The following is a 23,631-nucleotide window of genomic DNA, read 5'->3' on the forward strand; positions in this document are numbered from 1 at the left end:
ATGTAGCAATTTCACTTATAAGCCTTTTCATTACAATCTCTAATTCATAGATCAATTTTCTGAATCTGTGTTTCCACTACTTTTTCACAGGGAGCTTATTCAAGTGAAATGAAAAATCTTAATAAGATCTGGAAAACATAATGTTCATTAATTGTTTTGATAAAACAGGGATAGTAACTCTGAAATGACAGTATGTTTCAACATACAAACTCAATTAAGGGCAGATCTGGTTGAAAACATAACCAATATTCTCTTCAGTCATACACAACTAAAATAAACAAAAAAAGAAATAAAGAATGTGGTAAATGTGCTTTGTTTATTCCTGTGGATATACATGTAGTATTCTGTCTACTTACTATGTTTTACGAATAAGATTTTTAAATACCTAATGTATTTAGATTTGTAAATCTTCCTAGCATGGTGGATCTAGCAATTCATTATGTTTTCACTAGATCTTGGTCCTTTCATCTGCAAGAATCAGGATCATCCCCACTAATCAGAACAGACAACATTATTACACAACGTCACTATTATCTAGTGTCTGTGTACCTCACTATTACAGGAGTGTTACAATGTACTGTATGACATATGGTATATACGGATATATTTCTCTGTACACCTTTCTTGTACTTGGGTATGAACTGATTTACTGTAGCCAATTACTCTATTAAGTCATGTTAGCCTTCATGAAGCCCTTTAGTCTTTGGCCTTTTTTCTAACTTCAATACTGTTTTTGGTTGCATGTTTCTTGACAGGTGGCCCATTCTTTAAATACTAGTGACATGAGAAAATCCTAAAAGTAGTTTGCTGTTCATGATACTCTAGGACATGTTGCTTCCTAAGTTACACAAATCTTTGTATCGCCCATTCACACTCTTAGTTGCACAAACTCAAATAATCCTCCCCATTTGTCAGTATATGTAATGCTGTTAGGAACTATGCATTCAATTGTGATGGTGTAGATCCATCTAAAAAATCAGCCACTCTTTAAACTGTAGTTTTTTTTTTGTTTTTTTCAAATAAGCATTGAATATATAATGACAGTATAAATAAAAAAGAATAAGCTATTAAGCCTATTATGCTAAAAAACATCTACCTCACATAAAATATTGTAAATTTCTGATTACCATCAGCACAATAACTGAAATTACTCTAACAGTGAACTAACAGTGAATGCAAACTTTTAATTTTTTTTAAATATCCTGCAAATTTGCATAATTCTGAAAACCACAACATGTGCATTACTAACATGACTATTATCTACATGTTCATAAAAGATTTAGCTCCAGAATCTGCAGATAATTTTCCAAATTATACATGCAATTCCTAGCCTGAATTTTGAAAATAAAACAGAGCAAGTTTTGACACAAAACAATATATTTTTATATATGATGATATGAAGACATAGGTTTCAAATTTTCATTTTATACAACAAAAAATAACATAAGATTTTAAGCACAACAAAATTAATTTGGGTGATCCTCACAGATCAGTTACTCCTTATCAACCCTGCAGGATAAGAAATACTTATGACAATTAAAAAAGAACTTAAACCAACCAAAAGAGATGAATGGGTTGGTTCCCTAAGAAAAGAAAAAAAAAAGAAAAGAAAACACCTGTTTAGTCTTTGGACACGTACTCCCAAATTTAAAACTTGATAGTATTGTATCAATTTAACACTGTAGATGCCACAAGAACCAATTCAATGCTATCCACTACAAACATTCATCTTTGGATCAGTCTGTTAGCTCATTTAAGTGACTGCTCCACAAGCCTGTGAGTGAGCCATCATTGGTGCTATGGCAATAATAAACTCCCTGGCAAAATATTGTCCAAAAAGGTAAACTTAAGAAATTACTTTTTGTGATGAATGCATTAAAATTTATGATACAAAACCACTATAAGTTTGAGAGTGAATGTATGTTTTACTAGCTGACAGCTTACTAAATCTAGATATAAAAAGTTCAGAAAAGGAATTTAGTCTAAAAATGACAGCAAATACAGTTCCATGCATTGAAAATCTAAAAAAAACACCACACTAAAAAAAGAAAAGGCACATCTCTCACTGCCAACTAAACTACTTGGGGAAAAAACAGGTAATCAGTCATTCTGCTTAAGTAAGAAATATGCTTGCAGGCATGAATTAGCATCTGATTAAGAGATTTGTTGCACCAAAAACCTGCAGCAAATAGTGCCCTCAGGAATTATTTTTCCTTCTGTGCTTCACCAAAACATTGGTTTAAATTCCACACCATCATCTGTCACTGCAAAATAAAACTGTTTTTCAAAATCTCTAAGTTTAGTCTAAGCTACATGAAAAGTCATAGTGTGAGCTGAAATGTGCTTTGAACCTCTATCTTTAAATCAACAGGGCCACACAGATATTTCACATAATATACATATATTTTACATCTGAAACCTGTATCCTTCCAGATAAACAAAGTTATAATAAAAATTTTCCTGGACTTGTGCTCGCAAAAACATCCCAACAGACTATGATTTTATTACTCATTAAGAGCTATGCATCACTCCCAGCCTTGTTGCAGGTACAGGATCCTCCTGGCCCCATGATGACATCACCCAGTTCCCTACTCATCACGGCTGCATTACCCTCTTGAATGCAGTATGTACCTTCAGTTTAACAGACCAATTAATCACAGAGATGTGTCTGCAACAAAAAATGACAAGTTCTCTGGATAATGAACTAGAAATTAGAAGATGTCAGATTAAGAGTTGTGCTGTGTGAGCATAAAAGATACATATATTATGAAAATGGTAAAAGCATAGCATAAACACAAAAACGAAGGCTTTGAAGGCACATCACTAACTGTTATTGAACATGTCAAAAAAGTCATTCATATTTCTAATAACACATTTAGAATTGCAAATGAATAATCAAATTCAGTAACAAACCTGACTGTCTCTGCTATCAAACAAATAATAAAAATAATGTAAAATCTGAAGTTCACAGAATATCTAACCTAATTAATAAAGCACAACTGTTTAAAAAATCATTACCGGATGCATACCTATAGCTAACTAAAAAAGTAAAATGTTAGAGAAGAACTTCCTTCCATTTATTTTTTCTATGGGTAGAGAGTTTATATGAATTATCTGTACTATTTGTCAGATTACAGAGTTAAGAAAAGAAGTGAAAATACATAGTGGTCATTGTAATTAAAAAGTAACAGATTTCTTTTATAAAATGATATTATCATATACTATTTACTGTATATGGCTTTTAGTTTTGTATTTTTCAATATATATTGTGATCCATGACAGTTTCAATATGATATCTCTAAACAAGCTATTATTTTTTCATTTGATTGACTTAGTTGCTGACCTTGCTGTTCTATGACCCTTTTCCTCTGAAATCTGGCACGCCAGTCAATGAAAAAACAGGTCTAGTGATAAAACAGAGCTGGAGACCTTGGAAACAGAAGACTTCCTTTTTTGCCCTCAATAAACCATTGTACAATTCATTCAATAATGGAATATTCTACATGGGTCAATGATGGTAGTTCAGGCAAACAAAAGTAGTCTTTATGCCCCATCTAGGCTTCGTAAGGCACTTATTCAATTTTTTCTGCATCAGGAGCAGTGCTCTTTACCTAATATGTATATATTTGCTGAGTGTTATTCAGCCTTTGTTGTATCTGACCCACGCTTGGCATTTAATTCCCAGTCCAATGGGGTATTCATGCTTGATGGCACTGATGCACATTCTGAATGGTTTATTAATGTATAATTGTACACAGAATGAAGCTATAAACTGAGCTGGCCAATGCCCTGGTTAGAGCTTCTGATAGTCTGTATCACAGCGCTGTTGACCTCAGCCTACTGTGTTGAACATATTGACTGTCCACTGCTAATATACAGTAACAGAGGAACAATAAAATACATATGGTTTTGGGCCACTGCCATAAAGCTGCAGCACTATTTCCGGCATTTTCTAGACAGAGATTTCGATTTTGCACAGCTGTGCCTAGTGATTGGTATAATTTTTCCTAAAGAAATAAGAAGATGCACTAGGAAAAGTTCTTGCAGGTCACTTCCATCATTTGAAGTGGCAAAAGGCAAAAAGACATAGAATAAAAGGCAAGTGTACTAATAAAACATTCCTAGTGTAAATAAAATATATCAGTTATCCCTGCACAAAGGCACTAATGTAGAGGCTGTTCAAATAAGGCATTAAAAGTTTCACATGGTGGTCAGTCTTACAACATATTTCATCCTGAACAGACAGAATGACACCTATGCTAACCTTGCAATTTGAAGACAATATACTGTTCCTGAAAAATGTGTAACTTTGCATATTGTCTATATAAAAAAGAAAAAATCTATCAAAATGTCTACAAGTCTTTTCATGGGAATGAATTAAAATATAACAGAAAATCTGTTTAAAATTTCATCCTATATGATTTGTAATTCGGCATGAATTTAAGCCTCTAAGAGTACTTTAACATTTTTTGCTAGTAGTAAACCATTCCACCAGGTTTGCAATGCTACCTTCTAAAAATTTTACATTTTAGAAAAAATACAACCACCAAACTCACGCCAAAGCCCCCCAGATGTAGAACAGGAACAAATCTAAATTTAGAGCTTTACAACCTTTACACTGTCATTATAAAATTATAAAGAATTTTAATAACAAATATGTGTGATTTTATTACAGTTGTTTGATTTTGTTTTTAGTTTTAATAATATTTACTATTATGAGCCATGCCATGCAAATGAATGAACAATAGGAGTTTTTTTTAAACGTGGCTTGGTAAAATTGGGAAACCCAGTTTAAGAATTACTGTATGTGAGTTTTTAGGACAGAATAAACCACTTTTTTTTTTAAAGCTATTTCAAAAAATAGGTTATATGCAGTTTTAAGTGATGTGCAAAAACCTACAGCATATCCATTTGTGAATGTTATACAGGAGGTTCTCAAAATTTCGCTTCCAAGATTTTTGAGAAAGTAATAAATACAGATCAATAATTCATTCATATCAAATTACATTCAATAAACAATTATGCCCCAAATATTTGCTTGGTATTTTAAGTTCCAATCTAAATTGCAAACTCCCACAAAATTTCACTACACTGTGGTCAATCTACGCAGTCTCAAAAATTATTCCGAAACAAACACAGAACCATTAATTATTTACAAGCAAATTTTCCTAAACTCAGACAGCACTATAACACATTCTCTAAAACAATAGTTTACTATAGCAAAAACTCGTTCAATCACTAAGTCTATGTACAAACATGTTTAAATTGATGCTTCAAAAAGCTATACATGAAGAAAAAGTCATTGTGATGAATATCACAAAAAACATAAGTTCTTTTTGGAGAATCATCTACATAATTTAACATCACCACAAGGTAAATTTCACTCTTTAAATGTAACAAAGCACAATTATAAATGTAAAAAGACAGCCCCGCAAAACTGTTTTTATGACCTTTTATCTGACAAAAAATGCTTCTGAATATTCTACAATAAGGTGAAATCATTATTAATTTTTCCCAACCCATCTATCCAGTTTTTAACCCATTTACTAAAATATAAAGTTGCAGCGGGGCACAGCCTATTGTCTAGTGTCCGTTTATCACACGGTATGCTCATACATAAGGACAATTTAGAGTTGCCAGTCAATCTGTCCTCTATGTGATTGGAATGTGGAAGGAAGCCACCTGGAGAAAGCCCACACAAACACAAGGAGAATGTGTAAACTCCATAAAGGGTAGCACCTAGTCAAGGTTTTAAACCCAGATCTCTAGAGCTGTGAGACAGCCACTATTCTGCCCCTAGGGTAAAATGTCTTTTATTTTTACTTCAGTGATAATCTTGCTTTACGATATCTTTGAATATTTTAGCATGACAAAATCGAAAGAAGCAACATCAGACACTTGGCTATTAAGGAGAAAATGTTTTCACTAGCTAAAATGGAACTGTGTGTTCTTTGCCTCTAATAAAATAATGTGAACTGCAAATGTTTTTGTCTAAGAATTAAAAAAAATATATCCTAGTACAACAAAACATTTTAACAATATGTAATAAAAAAGCAAAAGGCTGAACCTAAATACTCTTCACAAAGTATCCTTTGTTAGACGAGTTGCTTAACTAGCAAAATATTTTAAATGAGATGGGCACTGTGTTGGTGACATCACTGTCTACAACATTTTTTTGATGTTATGAAGTGCTGAAAGAACAGATGCTTTGTTGGATTAGCTCAACAAAACCCTTTAGTAAAAACGCCTTCTGCTTTGATGTAAATTCTGTTTTATCAGAATTTCAGTCTTCAAATTTCTCTTACTTTCTCTGTTCCCCGGCAAAATAACCTTTACATCATTTGAATCTTAAGTTTACAAATGTGACGATATTAATTTTTAAAAAAATGTTTAAATACTATAACAACCATGTCATAAATAAAAAAACATAATACACCTTTTATCATTGTCTAGGCTTCTTAGAAGATACACATTTATTATATTTACTTTACCTTTCTGGTTTATCTATTTTTTCTTGACCAATAAATGGTGACAGAAAGATGAAGCCTATCCCAGCAGCATCAATTACAAGGCAGGGATCAGTCCTGGATAGCATACCAGCCATATCACAGGGGCACACTTATGTAAACACCAACGCAATTTCAAACAAAGCTAAATTACCATTCCCTATTAAACTAAACTGTTGGGAGGAAGCCAGAGCACCAGTATAAATTGCACACAGTCACAGGGTGACCATACAACTTCCACAAAGACAATAACTAGGTCCAATACTGAGCACAAGCCTCTTATGCTGTAAGAGCAAATTGCTAACCAGTGCACTACCAGGTCACTCTTATATAGTTTAATTAAAACCTTTTGACATATGTCTGGGGTTATCAAAGAAATCACTAGTTTTTTTTTTAAATCGCTTTTAACCTTTGATGGTCACATACAGCAATGTTATTACATCAGAAAGTAAAACTGTTATATTAATGCACTTAACTATATGCTTTTCTCAGATTTTCATAACGCAAGAGAAATATACCCTTTTAAAAACCTAGAAAAGCACCTGCTCTCCATTCCAGCTGGCATAGCAGTTTATGGGCCAGGTAAGCAGTTCCTAAGCAGATGATTCCTTATGTGAACAGTAAATGGTACTTGTTACCAAGGACATGTTAGGCAGATAAAAAGGAGGAATTCCCATTTCTGTGCTTAGAGAGTGAGAGAGAGAGAGAGAGAAGTCTTGGATAAACAAGAGCAAGAGCACCTGCAAAAATCCTGTTGTCCAAAATAATGCTCTCCCCAAAAACACCTGGGTAAGGATTTTGTTCTCCGTCTGTAGAAAGAGGTAATTAGCTAATGAAGTTCTGCGAAAATTACACAAGCAACCTAGGAGCATATGGAAACTTTTTGAAAAGGCCTTCCAAATTGTCACCTGCTGAAACACTATTAAAGATTATTTTTATTCATGATTTTTTCATTTAGAGCTTAGGTTTCATTCAATGGTATGAAATATTATTGTTGTTATTATATTTTTTATTAGACAATTCCAAGGTATATTATATGATCAGTATGCACTATACCTGTTTACATTCTGCATATATTAATATACAATTTATATATCAGGAAAATACACTGAGTGGAATTAGGACCACAAACCTAGTGGTTTATTGGTCACTTTCCAACACTGCATAACTTGCTTTTAATTTTGTGAAATAAGAAAGCTCAAAAGGTAGTGCTTTGACGAAATCCCAATGTGCACATTCTCTGTATAGCAAAGTGTACATCCATTGTTTTCTGACCCATTAAAACTTCACTTGATCAGAAAACCAAGATGTAAATACAAGTTAAGAGACATTAACTTGGCTAACAACCTTGTGTCGGCACAATCCTGCAGAAAAAGCTATGCTGCAGTATTCTTATATAGCATACCTTATATAACTCCATCTTTCCATTCTAAAGTCAACTCGGTTTCAAAATGCATGTCACAAAGTAAATTATTTTTGGTAAGATAAAAGAACCATCTATCACATATCATAATGGTATAACAGCACATATCTACACACATTCAGGAATTGTGTATGTGACTCATGCCTGTAGAGTCTTTCACATACATTCCCGCATGCAGGCTTTAATCTATGGCATTCCTGTCATGGTCAGATTACATCCAAATAGGGTATTCTCCGATTTCACTCTGCAAAATGCACTGTGTGGTAAGTGGCACCAAAGCGAGATAGAAGGAAAGCAAAAAAAAAAAAAAAAAAGTCTTACATATCAGTTCTGCTAGCCTTTTAAAGCCACCTGCATATACATGGCAGTTTACATACACTGCAGTATTCAAGTCTACATTCTAATCAGTCATGCTGTATCGGTCTAAAGGTATATTTGATAAAACTATAAGAGATTTTAGGATATAAAAAAACTAAGAAAATGTACACAAACACATTATAGGTGGTAACAGTCTTTTCCGTTATCTGTAATTCAAATTTAATTGAAGCATTTCATTTAAAAAATATCCACACCATTTTTTTTTTTAAGATACAGATATCTTAATTCTTACGATATGAAAGACAAAGCCATACTAGCCATTTTGTATCAAGCACAAAAATTATGCCTTTTCATCTCTCAAAACCTTGTAAAGTTGTATATTTAATTTGAGCTGCAAACTGCAGTTTAAAATATTCAAATGCCATGACCCATTTTCTGCAGTCTGCAATCAAATGTCAAGGTGTTAGAATTTTTTCCGTTTACAACATACCTGTTTAAATACTGCTCAGGTTTTGCATTGCTAAAAAAAATACATATAAAGCACTGGTCGTCCTGTTATAAATGACACTGGCTGAAACACTTGAATTGCATTTTTGAAGGGGGTTTTGTTTATTTTCTTTAAAGGAATGCAAGATTGTTTTTGGTCTATTCATAAACTGGCTTATAAATGAAATCTGCCTTAGCTCAGCTACCAGAGTGATATGCAAGAAGATACTTGTGGATAAGTAAAAACTTGCTCCCAGCCTAATTCTGATGAGGATTAAAAGTCTGCAGATGGGTTGGGACCATTCACACCAGGTCGCTAAAGGCTTGCTATCTATTGTTACCTTATCTCTAAATCTGCTGATTGACAGCTGATGATGGCAGGAATGATGGCCTCCCAGGCCTGGCTCCATGGGAAGTCACTTTGCATCCGTAAGTAAGCTATGAATGTCAGTAGGACATCAGCAGTTGCTGGAAACTGAAAGCCAATACTAGCTCAAATTGTTTAGAATAGGCCCAAAAACAAAAGGTTTTAGAAATTTCCTGTCATTAACTGGCATATTAGAGACAAGTACTTTGAAAAATACTTTGGCAATCAAATAGTAGCTTTGTCAACCAAAATAAGGGGAGTCTGGACATTGTAATGAACCAGTGAATTTCCCACAACAAATATTGGAACTTTTTTGAAGATACCATTACTCTGAATGACAAAATGAAAGTGCTTTATTTTGGTTGAGTGTTAGTGGCAATATAATTAATCATTTCTAATCAATCATAATTAATCACAATCATAATTAATCACATTAAAAACACAAAAATACAATTTTTTTCCAAATATCTTGAAAAAAAACCCAGAAAAATACAACATCGCTTGTAGAACGTATTGCCGTAATTAAAGACCAAAGACAAACTTACAGATTAAATTTATATATTTTTTCTTATAATCACACTATAACATTTTGTAAGAGGTGTCTACTTTTTAAAAATAATCATATATTGGTATAGCTTTAAGGGTTGGTGATTCATACAATCACTCTGTGCGACATGGCCCCCATCTTTATGTTCTTTCTATATGTGTGCAGATTTTCTTCAAGTACTGCAGTTTCCTTTACACATTCAAATGGCATGGATGTGAAGTTATTTAGCAACTCTTATTTGTGATAGTGTGAATGAGTTTTTGGGTGTGTGTGTGAATGTACTGCTACCCGATCAAGAGTTGGTTCATGGCTTGCGCTGTTGGGATAAGCATCACTTCATTGAAAGATTTAAAATATACACACCAGGTACAAAAAAATGGATGTATTAGCGCAGTGGGGCAAGAAAATCTAGATGCAATTTAACATGTATTTACTTGAAATAGAACCAAGTACCACTTAAAGTGATTTAACTAAACAAGATAATTTAGTACTCTTTAAAAACATATTGAGTGAACTTAATTTTTGTAATGCAGAAGTATGAATCAAACAACAGCATGATATTTAAGAATTTTTATGACCAAAAAAAAAAAAACCACCACACACAACAGACACAATTGTCAGTTCAATTAATTTCATTCTACAGCACTGTGGCACTGTGGGTAGTGCTTCTGTTTCACAGATTCAGTGTCCTGGGTTTGAATCCGATATCCAATGTTATCTGTAGGAAGTTTGGGCATTATTTCTGGGTCCGAGTGCGTTTTCCTTTGGGGAAACCAGTTTTCTTTCCATCTCTGCAAAGATGTGCATGATAGGATAACTGGCAATTTGAAGCTGGCCCCTGCAAAGGTGTGTGCATCAGTGAGCCCAGCAGTAACCAGCATCCTGCTTCAGGGCTGTTTCCTGTTGCTAGAACAGGCTATAGCACCCTGCAACCATGAACTGGATTAAGCGGTTTCATGAATGTTATTTTATGTATGTTTCATTCGCATGGAATTTTTAATAACTTGAAATCAGTTCTGTACTAGTTGTAAAAACTATAAAAAAGTGTCAAATTACTTAATTTACACATACACCTAAAGAAGAAATGCTGTAAGTTTGCATGGTATTTTTAATGCTTTCTAAAATGTCAATAAAATAAAATTTTCTTTCTCACTTTTTAATTAACATTTTTCTCACAAATAATGTTGTTGTGTAGATTTTAATGCGCAAAACCTAAAAAAAATACTTAAAATAGTAAGCAAAAACAACACTAAACTTCAATATAATATTTGATATTGATGTTCTAAAATCCTTTTGAATTTATCATTTTGTACGTTTGAACAAATTATGACATGCATAAATATGGTTCAATTGTATTTTATTTTGTAAGGACATGAATTTTTGCACACTATAAATTAAGTGCACCCAAACATGATATTTGTTTGAGAGATATATTTCAAATGTCGGACATATTACTGTCTTGCATTTTAAAAAGAAACAGATTCATTTGAATATTCTTTTACAGAAGTTGCAGAAGATACATGTTTCATGAAGTACTTTTAATCACCCTGTAAAATGTTAAATATGTTGACAGACATTATTCATTACATTTTAGAATACCTTGTAAACTGCAACAGAGATAGAAGGAAATGACAAATTGCATCCCTGATGTTATTCTGTGTCCTTATTTTATAAAAGCATTATGCCTTGATTGCAAATCTTCTGTGCCTTTTAATATGAACTGTCAAAATCATCTATTACTTTGCTAAGAATATTAACACAATGCAAAAAGATTATTGCAATATAGCTGTAATAAAATTCAACACCCCACCCCCAGCCTAGAAATGAGATTGAGAAAAAGGGTAGGACGCCTGTACTGCTGCACAGTCATTTCAATTTTCTTCCATCATTTTATTTTACGGCAGACACAGTCCACTGAAAAATATGCAGACACTGCAGAGTTTTGCATTAATAATTTTTGATGTAAGGTCTCCATCTCTCATTTCAATCAATTTTTTCCTTCCTCGATAAAATCATAAACATTTGAGATAATGAAAGAAATTTTAAAACCAATAACATCTACACAATAAAAAAAGAGAGGAGCTTTTAGAGTTATTCTGGAAAATGTGTGGATATTCTTGGTGCATACGAGGGTGAGGAAGGGGAGGGTAGTGCAAGAGATATTGCTGCACCTCTACAACACTCTACTATAAATGATACTCTAAATAAACCTCTGCAATATGTAAGGGAGTTCAATTGTCCGTTTAAAAGATATGTAAAGCTTTTACTGCTACTGATTTTCCTGAAACTCTAGATCAGTTGATTCTGACCTATACCTAAAATGTTTTCATAAAAATGTAATACATTCAGGAAAAATTTTGGAAAAAAAAATTTCTTAACAGATGCAGTTTTTTTCATTAGTGTGTAATTTTTTTGTACAATAACTTAATTACATACAAGGTGATGGGGTGTATTGTTTAGTGAATTGGGGTAATACTAAAGCAACCTTGTAGTACTGAAGAAAGTATTTTTTTCAGAAAATGGGTATAAATTGATTTTCCATTATGAACAAATATACTTCTTCTTAGTTTAGAAAATACATGCATCTTTTAAGCATTTTTAGGACACTAAATTTTATATTGTAGAAGCAAGTTCATTCAAGGGGTAAGTACAATTAGCAAAGTGCAAATTACCAAGACCTCAATTGATCTTAGAAAATCTGCAAGGCTATGCTCCTAGACCTTACTCTCTTCCAAACTGCAGCCAGTGCTTTTAGGAAATGCATGAGGATTAACACTCGAACAAGAAGAATGGTTTATATAGAAAGAATGACAACACATCAACAAAATTATAAAACAAAAATAACCCCTTTTCTTCTTTTATTTTCAAATAGAAAAAGTGACTATGTAGTACTTTTATTCATTCATTCATTCATTTCCTTAACTATGCTATTGCTAACCTATTTGCATTTTTACAACAAATGTAGTACCCAAAGTTATGCAGCTGAATTAGAACTCAAACTGATAAATATACAAATTTCCATAAATACAAGGACATATTAAACAGTAATAATTTCCAAACATTACTCTTCTTATTTAACATCAACATTTTACTTTAGATTTACCAATAAATATTAAACTAATAAATTCAAAACATCCAAAGCAAATGTAATCCAAAACATAACAGTACTAATAAAGAAAATAAAAAAATGAGGAACTTACCCTCCACATGCCATAAATGACCCACTGCAAAAACCAGCAACCAGAAAGCCAGAAGTTTCCAAACTGAAGAAGCCATTATATTATGTTTGGACAATTTCCACAGTTTTTTTTTACAGTAACGAATAGTTATAGAAGTCCAGTCTTGATGATAATAATGATCTTCATGATGAACTTTATTGCCTGAAAAACAACCAACAGCTTTGGTCACCACATTAGCTTCATTCGCCTTAAGGATTTATCAGTTATTTTGATGCATTTCCTCTTTCACATATTGCAGTCTGGTGAGCCACCTCTTTTGGATTTTGCTCAGCAAGATTTAAACCCATTGCATTGCTCAAAATACTTTAGTCAGATGCATGGCAATCTTGTTAACGGGGCATTCCTTGATGGAGGAAAGGCTAACAATTTGCAGATTTTTCCATGAGTCACGTGCATACCTCCCATTTGCTTAGAGCTCAGCCCACTGACTAAAATGTGGAGTGGCAATACAAAAAACACTACTTGCTTCAAACAAACAAACCAACAGCTGAACAGTATAAATGACTGCTTAAGCAAGCCAAAGGGGTATTTTGTAAATGTGTTCCTTCTTTGTAACTTTACCTAAGGCAGGATTTAAGCCCTTCTAAAACTGTCAGCATGTTGAGAAGGTACAGCACAAGAGACTAGAAGCCTTTAACTGAAATCTGATCCCCACCATTATATTTCAACAGATTTGGTTCCTTCTCCAAGTGTTTGTTTTCTTTAGTGCTTTAAAGGAAGGACTATCTTCATCATACCATATCACCTGATATAGACGGGGGCCACAGATACCCAAATTATTTTGGGAATATGAAACGCATAATAGCAAAATCTTTACCCAATGCAACACTAAACTAATTTTGTTTTCTTTTTCAAAATATGAAAGGTTGCACATAAAGTGAATCCATGCTGCTTTATTTTCCCCTTTACTGACTTTTAACAAATGAACATTCTCTTTTCGCCAAAATAAGCAACACAAAGAAAATGCTCTATGGTAGGGAATTAAGACAGCTAGATAACAACAGCATACTTCCTATACTAATGAAAGCAAGATGCCTCTTGAGTCTTATAAATTGCCATCAAGACTGCAAATGTGTGATATTCAAAAAGGACTCTCAGAAATTCTTAAGTAGCAAGCCAACTTTAAGGATCCTTACACATTACATTTGCGCCAAAGAAATAGTGTAAGATGGGATTGTTGAAGTAGACTAGCACAATGAAATTCCACAGTTACTTAAAAAAATCATTGAAATCTCAGGATAACCAGGTAAGAAAAAAAAAATCAAGCACGAAAGAAATGAGAGGGGGCTGAATAAAACTATTTCAACAGCCACTCCTTTAAGCAAAAGTACTTTGTATGCATTTATCAGCCAATGTGTACCATAATAATACACTAGTGCGCCAGCAAAGTCTAAAACAATGTGTTAAATGTATCTGTGCTACATTTTAATAGCAAACTAAGAACAAAAACTCATTGTTAGGTTATCCGATCTCTGTTACTTTCTATTATACACCATAAGCACAAGAAAAACACAAAATGTAAAACAGCTAGAAATAGGATTATTATTTATTCACCAGCAAACTGGTTAGAACGCTGTAACTAAGTGACTTGCAGTTTGCGGGGGTCTGAATACTATAACGCAGAAAGAATGTTTTTGGTTAATTACATTTTTATTACAGCCCTCTTATTTTCATTTATTATTATATTCTAAATCTGATTATAGCCCTTTTTTTTTAGATGTGGTTAATTTGCAGAAGGCAAAAAAAAAATTGCACAATGAATAACAAGAAGTCCATAGGCTAAAAAGCAGATGCATTAGTGAATGGAGGCATGAAAGAGCAAAAGATTGACTGAAACTTCCATGGGATTTCCTCCCTCCTGTTTTAACTTTTTTTTTTGTGCCCTTGTTAAAGTATCAAAACTATCTGGTCATTTACCTCTGGCTATGTTAGTCCTTGTTTTCATTTAAATCAATGCAGTAGCTCCAATTCCCTCTCATGCAAGTGATGAACAGTAAGAAAAACTAACTACAGCGTCATTATCTGCAACTGTGGCAGAAAATTCTGCTGCCTTAATAAAGAAATCCCTTTACAGATAGACGGGTGTTCTGTAAATCAATGATAACAGTTATAAGCTGTAATATCTTTGTATCATGCTGAGAATGTTTAACATGCTGATCGTTCTAGCCACCAAAGGCAAAGTCTTATGCAGCCTGCTGGATTCTGACATACTCCTCCCTAAACAATGCTGGGTCTCCCTGCTCAGTAGGATATATTTCTTTCTGTAAGCCAACACAGAAGCTGCTGATGATCTCCTAAACGTTTTCCTTTTATGGCACACAGCGTTATTGATTAACGCAATTATAAAAGGGTTTGAGTAGGAATATACATTTTAATAGATTTGGCAAACTAGATTTATACTATATTTATGAATGCATTGTTGAGCTAATCATCTTAAAGTCTCAATGATCAATCAGTATTTTAAGGTTATGGCCATGAAGCTGGCTCACATTATACACAGCTACTGAATCTATAATGGAAAAAAATAATCTAAATCTCTTATTTCTTTGAATAAAAAATGTTGCTCCACTATTACATAGAGTCAAGACCCTCACCTACTCCTGTTAATCTCACCAGGACTTCCCAAGAGTACTTCACTCCAATATCAAATTGCAGGCTCCCTTGTCTTGCAGCTGAGCCATGCTATATCATGACAGCCCTGACAAGGTTTTAAGAAGTGCCATTTTCCTGCAGGATGTTATGTCATTTCCTTCACTTTTCCCTGATTTAAAGTTAGTGAGTAGCTTCCAGAGAATTCATTTCTAGTACCGATAGACAAATCGCAGCCACTGTGATCAGATGTGCCTGTACCAAGGGGATAGATATGACGCTCAACTGCCTACAGCTGACTCGCTGCAGTTTTTACTGCTGACATGTCGCCTGACCTTTTCTTTCTTGGCACAGACAAAAAGAATCACAGAGAACAGTGAGGGTGGAAATGGATGATGACACTTACAGCAAATGAACTGATCTACCTTCAGACTTCAGCAGAACGTGTGACCTAAAGAACTAGCTATTCCCAAAGAACAGTACAGTCCTATTAGAGCTTGCAGCATACATTCTATTATCAGTTATTGAAAGAGTTAAAACTACCTGTGCCACGGACAGGCAACTTTTCCCTTCAACTATTAAACTGTTTAAGAAATAAATGTGCACATAACCAAAATTATTATCAATAAATGACAGAGCATACTATGAAGGTAGTATACAGAAATGAAGCAAAAATATTTTAATGAAATACAGCATCTGTTATCTTTAAGGACTGAAATGCTATGTTGCTGTATATATTTCAAAGTTAACAATTCAAGTAAAACTCACATTACAGTATATACTATAAAAAGAATTAGAATTCTAAACCTGTAATCTTCATCAACATTTGTTTTTATTGGTTTAAATGTAATTCACATAAATCATGGTTACTAGCCATTCAATTAAATCAATATCTACATTTCCCTGTGGTTTATACATATGGCAAGTAAATGAAATAATAATGACTTAAGATTGGCCATACATTAGGTCATCAATAAAAGGATAACGAAAGGTTAAGAGAGAGAATTTTGGGAACACTTTAGTTAATCATTTAGGAAGAAAAATAGAAGACAATAATTCACAGATTTATACATATGTAATGCTAGATCTTCTAGAAAGGGGTTAACTGCGAAAGAGTAGAAATTAAGGGAGCAAGTTTAACCAGAAAATATGATTTAGGTCAACAGCATAGGTTCTAATATAACATCTAAATTATATAAATAATAGTATATATATATTAATATATAAGAATATATGGATAGCCCAGGATCAGGAAAAAAATCATTTTACATTTGAAAGATGACTACTGTAGCTTCTGTCATGTCACATAAGAACCGATAAGGTAAACCTGCATACATATTATGGTTTTAATACTACAAAAGCGGAATAATCAGACAACAAGAAAGAAGATACTTTTTAGTCCCACCTGAAATTTTTACTATTGTTCCTGTTGAAAGTCTTAACCTTACTCTTGAACTCATTAGAATTTTTTTGTGCTATAAATCAGCTTAGGGTAATCAAAAGGTTAAAAAGTCAAAGAAATCAAACATTAAAAATGAATAGAGAGTAAATCAGAGTCTTTTCCAAGTACCTGACATTCTGTATATCTTTTAATGCAAGCAATGGTTATGTATATAAATTATTAATGAGATGAGAAATAGCTGAAGTGTGGTAAAAATGTCATTTTATAGGCAGAGAGGAATACTTTGCTTAATACCTGGCAGCAGGTTGTGCCATATTTTATAAGTCCTTTTAAACTATACTAACACTACACCACTATCAGTACTATTAAAAAATGAGTTAATAAAGGTTGCAATAGCAACGCATTTATTACTGTAAGAAACAATACTGATATGTTTTAGTGAATGAGACTATAACATAAGGACCTTTAAAAAGTCATCCTCATTTAAAAGTAAATCAGAATGATATTCTGATTCTAATCAATAAGGATGCCTTTTTAATAGGTACTAAGTGTTTTCATACCTTTCAGTTTTTTTTTAGCATTTGGTACACTATAGCTAATAAATTAAATGCACACAGACTTGACAATAAAAGTAAAAAAAGGTTCAGTGAAATTATCAATTATATTGCTCAAGGAGTTTTAGCTTTGTAAAACGTGAAGTAAAAACAATACAGTATTGTATTTATAGCCTTCCATCATATTCTCAGGTAATACCTCACTTGATCTCCCTCTACTGGTTGCCATTTGTGAAGTGCATCACATATGAAAAGAATATTGAACTTGCTAGGCTTCCAGTAGATCTGACATAGTCTAACTCCAAATCACTGGTGCGGTGTACTGTAGGTACCAGCCTGGTCTCAGTTGTTTAGCTCCTTCTATACCTGCCATTAACATTCATTTTTGGTAATTCAATCAAGTTCAGGTAGTACTTCTCAACATTAAAAGCCAGATCTGAAATGCATTTGAGATAGAATCCAGCAAAGTGTAAGTGCAAAGTAGGTTTTTATCTGTGCAACAAACTAATAATTAGAAGCTGATTTGAATTTTTCATGGAAAATGTAACATCAGATTTCAACCTGGGCAAGATGTGCACAGTGAAGACTCATTTTAATGGCAGGTGTAAATGTAATAAACCTATTAATTAAATTCAGACACAGAACGTATGCTAATGTCAGGTGTAAAGGGGAGCAAAATTTGTTTTGATCGCCAGGTAAAGACATTTCTGAGGGGCAACAGTTTAACTGCTCACTGTTTATTATCCACATTTTGACACAACCCAGATATAGTTTTGGAAAAGGTTGAAAATATAATTGATTCAACCACATTCACTTACACTATTAAGCCGGACATCCTAATGCCTCAAACCTAGACTTTTATGGTTATGTTATTTTACTTTTGAGCTTTTTGGAACTTATCATATAATTTTCAGAATGAGATATCACAAGGGCTCCCATGAATGTAACACTTTGTTCAGCTATAACTTTTAACATCTAATATGAACTGTTAAGTATAGTTCCTTCAATAATATCTTCATGCACAAATAATTTCAAAGTAACAATGGATAAAAGAACAAACTAAATAAACAAATGAAAATGTATATTTGTATCATACTTACTGGCAAATTTTGAATAATTACAGTATGTCAGTTCATATCTTTGAATTGTTTAAGATGGAAAAAAATCAATTTGCCGAAAGCACGCTCAGATGCACCCATGCAGACATAAAATGAAGGCAAAAGAAATTGTCAAAATTGTCTGCGTATCATTCAAAAAGTTACATCAAAACCTGTAAATACTATGTGTGCACACACAAACAGGAATGTCACCCACCCATCCATGTACTGAATGCATGTACAGTATTCAATTACAGGTTTGGACAGAAAGTCTATTTCAGTACCATCAGGACACAAGAAGGCAGGAACCAATCTTTGTTTAGACGCAAGTATGTGAATAGTCTATCTTTTGAAGAACATGTCTCAATGATGGTAAAATCTTCCTGGACGTTTTAAAATCAAATATACAATGACAGATGCAGGAAAAAGCACTGATAGGAATTAATATGACACCCAAATCAGATACCAAAAAAGTATTTGAAAATATTCTCTAATGCCCAACTTTTTGGAAACAACTGGAAAACATTTATATATTTGATACATTGGACAAGTGGTTCTAGTACCATAAAATACTATAATCTATCTCAGACATTAAGAAAAATATTTTTATTGACAAGGTTTAAATTTTATACACTCCTATAATTTGGTTATGTATATACATAGTGAGAATTAACAGTAATGTTTCCATGATGACAAAGAAGGTGTTGAGCTACTCCAAGTGTATGCCTGAACAGAAGAAAGACTTTGTGTTTCCATGACAAAAGAGTATACTTATCCAATAAATGATTTATTGCACTGGATTTTAAGGCATTGAATATAGCAGAACATGTCTACACTGTTAGTTAAAAAAAAATCCAGTAAACATAATTATTAAGAATCTATCATTACATAAACTGAAAGCTTCTTTGGTCTTGAATGTTCTTCATTGAATAGGTCTTAAATATAAATTTATAACCTAAAACAATTTTCATGCGATTTTCTTCCAAACTTTTCCCCATAAGCAACCAATGCCAATGTTGTCTTTTTTAAAAGTTCAATAATACCGTACATAGCAATTCAGAAAAAAACTACATAAATAGAAATCTAATTGAACATATTTGACTTCAACAGATTTCAGGAAGACACCAACTGTGGTTCGTTTTCTTATGTATAAACACCAGAATATTAATTATGAGCTTCAACAGGGCATTCTAATTAGATTCTATAAACATGTTACTAGTAATATATCTGTCACACCTAATTTAATTTGATTCCTTATTCTAATTATTTTTTTATTAAAACCCAATACATAATGTGTATGGCATTTTGATAAAACAGGGTAATGAACCTCAGACACAACAATTTGTAAATCAGAAGTCTTAATACAGCTTAAACACATATTTTTCTAACTTGTTTAGCTGATTTATGCAAAAATAGTTGACTGTAGGTGCTTTAAATGGCAAAAGTCGTACAAAGACACACACATTCTTCTATCATATCTTAGCACAGGTCCATTCAGGAAATGTAAAAAAAACAAAATCACCTAAACATAACTGAAACTATTCATCTATGATACAGTAAAACTTCAATTGTTTAAAAACATACATCACTATATTATAAAATACATAAATCGTTAGAACTAAATGACTCCAAAGTCATTACTGTCAGTAAAACACAGTATACCTCATCATCTCAGTTGCATTCATTCAATGGAAGCCCAGTACAACAGAAAATAAACATTTTAAGCGGACAAGGGGACTTTTTTTATATATGTTCTGTAAATAAAGTGTAGTCTATAAAAGAATAAAAAATGACATTTTGAATATTTCAGAGAAAATTATTTTATGGGGTAGCTATGTAATGTGCCTCATTAAAACAAGATAAAACTTGCAGCTGTAAGAATAAAGAACCCACACTGGCCCTCTACCGAGAACCAAAACATCAATAATTCACTATGATTGGAAAGCATTATTCAACAGGATGATTAATTTTTAAGATAGCGGGTGGAAGAATAACCCAAGATGCAGACACCACACTACAGTAAGTGTAACAACAGAATCTGTGACAGATCGACGGCAAAAAATAAATACTGGAATTGGGCATTTCAGGAATATTTCTACTAATATTTTAACCTGTGACATAAAGCCCCACTGAACAATTTTATGATTCCTGTTGCTAACTGCGCATTATGACTTAATTCAAAACATAATGCAAATACATTTTAACAGTTTTAAAGTACTGATTATATAATGCATTGTAATGTCAAAAATAATTAAAAATAAATTAATAGGATCCTTTGCAAGTTTCAAAGAATGTCCAATGAAGATGTCACTGTAATGAGAATACAGAAGTTACACTACAGGTAATGAAGTAGGAAGCCCTTTTGTTTTGCTGAAGGATATCTTTCCTGTTGTACTCGATAGACTAAAGGTTTAGAAGAAAATTGTATATATGCCACAAAAACAAGGAGATATATAACTGAAATACGATAGCCATAGCAGTATGAAAACAAATAAAACAAATAATCTTAATAGGAGGACAGCAATAAAGTCTAAATTAAAACATTGAACAAAATAATTTTAAGGAAGTTGTCACTTGAAATATTCTGTAAGTGAAACACCATTGTCTTTGACTTATCCTAACACCAGATTAAAGATTTTTCTCAATTGCAAATTTTTTTTGAAATGGATATAAATACAACTCTTAATTGAAATTTTATATTTAAAAATTATTCATTCTTAGAATTTTCACAAATAAAAAATGGTTTAATGACCTGTGATTGTTTGCATGATTGCTTTGGGCAAGTTAATGAAATCAAAAATGGTAATACTTTGTGGTTTGTATATATACATATATATATATCTAAATAAAATTACATATATATTCATTCTACTGCACAGCATATCCAGTTTTAAAGAGTTATTCTGAAAGCAGAAAGCTTAGAAATCACATAAGCAAATAAAAATTCTGCAAAAATCCCTACTTTGTTTATTCTTCTATTTTAACAAAACCACAAGAAAGGCATATAAAAACATGTCTTAATATGTACACTTGCATTCTCACCGCTACAAATCTCTTCAAGGATCAGACACTTGTAATGATAAAGTAGGCTAATGCAAATTGATTACTTGCAGTGCTATTTCTTGCCTCCCACAGCAGGGCAGCTGACGCTAAAACTGCTATCATTGAGCCCTGTACTTCTCGCAACATTTACTTCTGTAGTACCTACTAAAACAATTACAATTATTTTCACCCAAAGTTTATATATTTGCTCACACTGATTGTAAAAGCAGTCATAGATTGCTCTTACTTTGCTTACCATTCAGGGCGATGTATTCATATCCTTGGGAAAACAACAATATAATTTACTTTGTCTATTAATGCAAAAAACAAGGGACTAAAAAAAAACCAAATAATTCCAAGGCTTAAATAAAAGGTAGACTCTGCACATTACAAACAACAGTCCATTAATTCATAATGTCTTTTTAATAAACTATCTTTTTAAAAGCTTCCTTAAGTTTAATAATTATACTGAAAATGATACATTTATTTATATGAACTAGAATCTGTCTCATGTCCTTTCCAGGCCATTTATTAAAATTATAAAAAGCATAATATAGAAAAGTAAAACTATCTATATTTAGAAACAGACAGCACAATAAAAGAACTTAAAAACTGTCCAACTTAAACTGCACTTCAGAAGTACTTGACCATTCTCTTGTGCTGCAAACCCACACAAAAATAGTGCCGGTGAAGAAATACTAAAAATGTTACTTCACAGGCTCCCCCTACAGGTTTTTCCTCTTCCAAAAAAAAAAAAGAAAAAAAGAAATGGGAAGTATGAAAATTGCAATTGTGAAAATTAAAAGTAAAATTCACTTACTGAACCAATTCTGCGATATCTAAATTAGACTCTAAAACTTGCATCATCTTAAATTTGGAAAGCCATATACTGTATAGAGTAGATAAAATTATTAATCTTCTTAGATCAAAAAAAAAATGCAAAAGCAAAAACATTCCTACACAGATAAAAGACAGGGTTTCCCCTCAGGCAACGTAACACTGTAAAATCTTCTAAAAATAGCTATTAGCACATAGATTTATTTTTGCTTCCAAAGAAAACTGAAATAAAAAACAAAAAAAAGAAGAAATCGCACACCTGATGAAGACTATTTAGTAGAAACGGTGTCTCCAATCTTGTTTTCTTGTACAGTTTCAGCATGGAAATTACCTTTACCCTTGTATCTATTTTAAATACAAACTGGGAGTATTTCACTAACTACATATAATTCTCACTATGTATTTATTATATATAAAAATATATACACACATGTATACATACACTCATATATATATAAGCTCTAAATAAACTATGAACTGTGCTGCAGAATTTACTGCAAGTAGACTGCTAGAGTGTAAAAAATAGGCAGACCCACCTTATCAAATATAAACTAAAAATTCTGAAGAATTCAGTACATCCGTAACAAATCCCATTCATTAATTTATTTTCTGAACCTACTTACAAAATGGGGCCATTGAGATATGCTTTCTTTATGCTTTGTTCCTTACGTTCGGTGTCCAGAATGTGGTGAAAGACCACAACTCTAATCAAACATCTCTGATCTATAGTACATAAACATTGTAAGTATACTGTTTTTTGAAGCACTGTAAGAGTGAGCAGACTAAGTAGTTTCCGTTGATTTTAAGAAAAAGAAGGGACCAAATGCTTTAGCACAAAATGATTTGAAAAACTATGAATAAATGATGTGTCCAGTCTAAAGTAAGTGCAAAATGTTAAAATGTGGTTGATCATAAGCAGTAATGGGTACAGAAAGCAGCCTGCTGACTCAAGAGCCTACCTTAACACAGTTCTCCACCCATTTACAGGTCTCTTGTGATGTCTTGTCCTTATCTGTTTCTATGCACAGAATATAGGACTTCATGTACCTGCTCTCAGGGACACAATGTCAAATTGGTTGCTATCACTACAGTATAAAGTATATGGCATATGCGAATAGAAGAAAATACTCCACAATGCATTGTAATTAATATAATTTTGCTATGCAATTGAGCCAAAGCAATGGGCTAACAGTATCACTTGTTAAGTTATAAAATAAATAAAAT

At 32.7% G+C, this 23,631-nt stretch overlaps 1 protein-coding gene across 18 annotated transcripts in view; it reads right to left on the reverse strand.

Annotated features, from left to right (window-relative positions):
* adgrl2a (adhesion G protein-coupled receptor L2a) overlaps positions 1 to 23,631 on the reverse strand; it is a 191,856-nt gene that overhangs the window by 158,453 nt on the left and 9,772 nt on the right. For all 18 annotated transcript variants that reach the window (XM_051933233.1, XM_051933225.1, XM_028811563.2 and 15 more), the window contains exon 2: positions 12,848 to 13,027. In XM_051933233.1, the coding sequence (XP_051789193.1) occupies positions 12,848 to 12,923 (76 nt within the window). In that variant the 5' untranslated portion in view covers positions 12,924 to 13,027. The remainder of the gene's footprint in view (positions 1 to 12,847; positions 13,028 to 23,631) is intronic.

The sequence above is a fragment of the Erpetoichthys calabaricus genome, chromosome 10, assembly GCF_900747795.2.
Source record: "Erpetoichthys calabaricus chromosome 10, fErpCal1.3, whole genome shotgun sequence".
Classification (NCBI taxonomy): domain Eukaryota; kingdom Metazoa; phylum Chordata; class Cladistia; order Polypteriformes; family Polypteridae; genus Erpetoichthys; species Erpetoichthys calabaricus.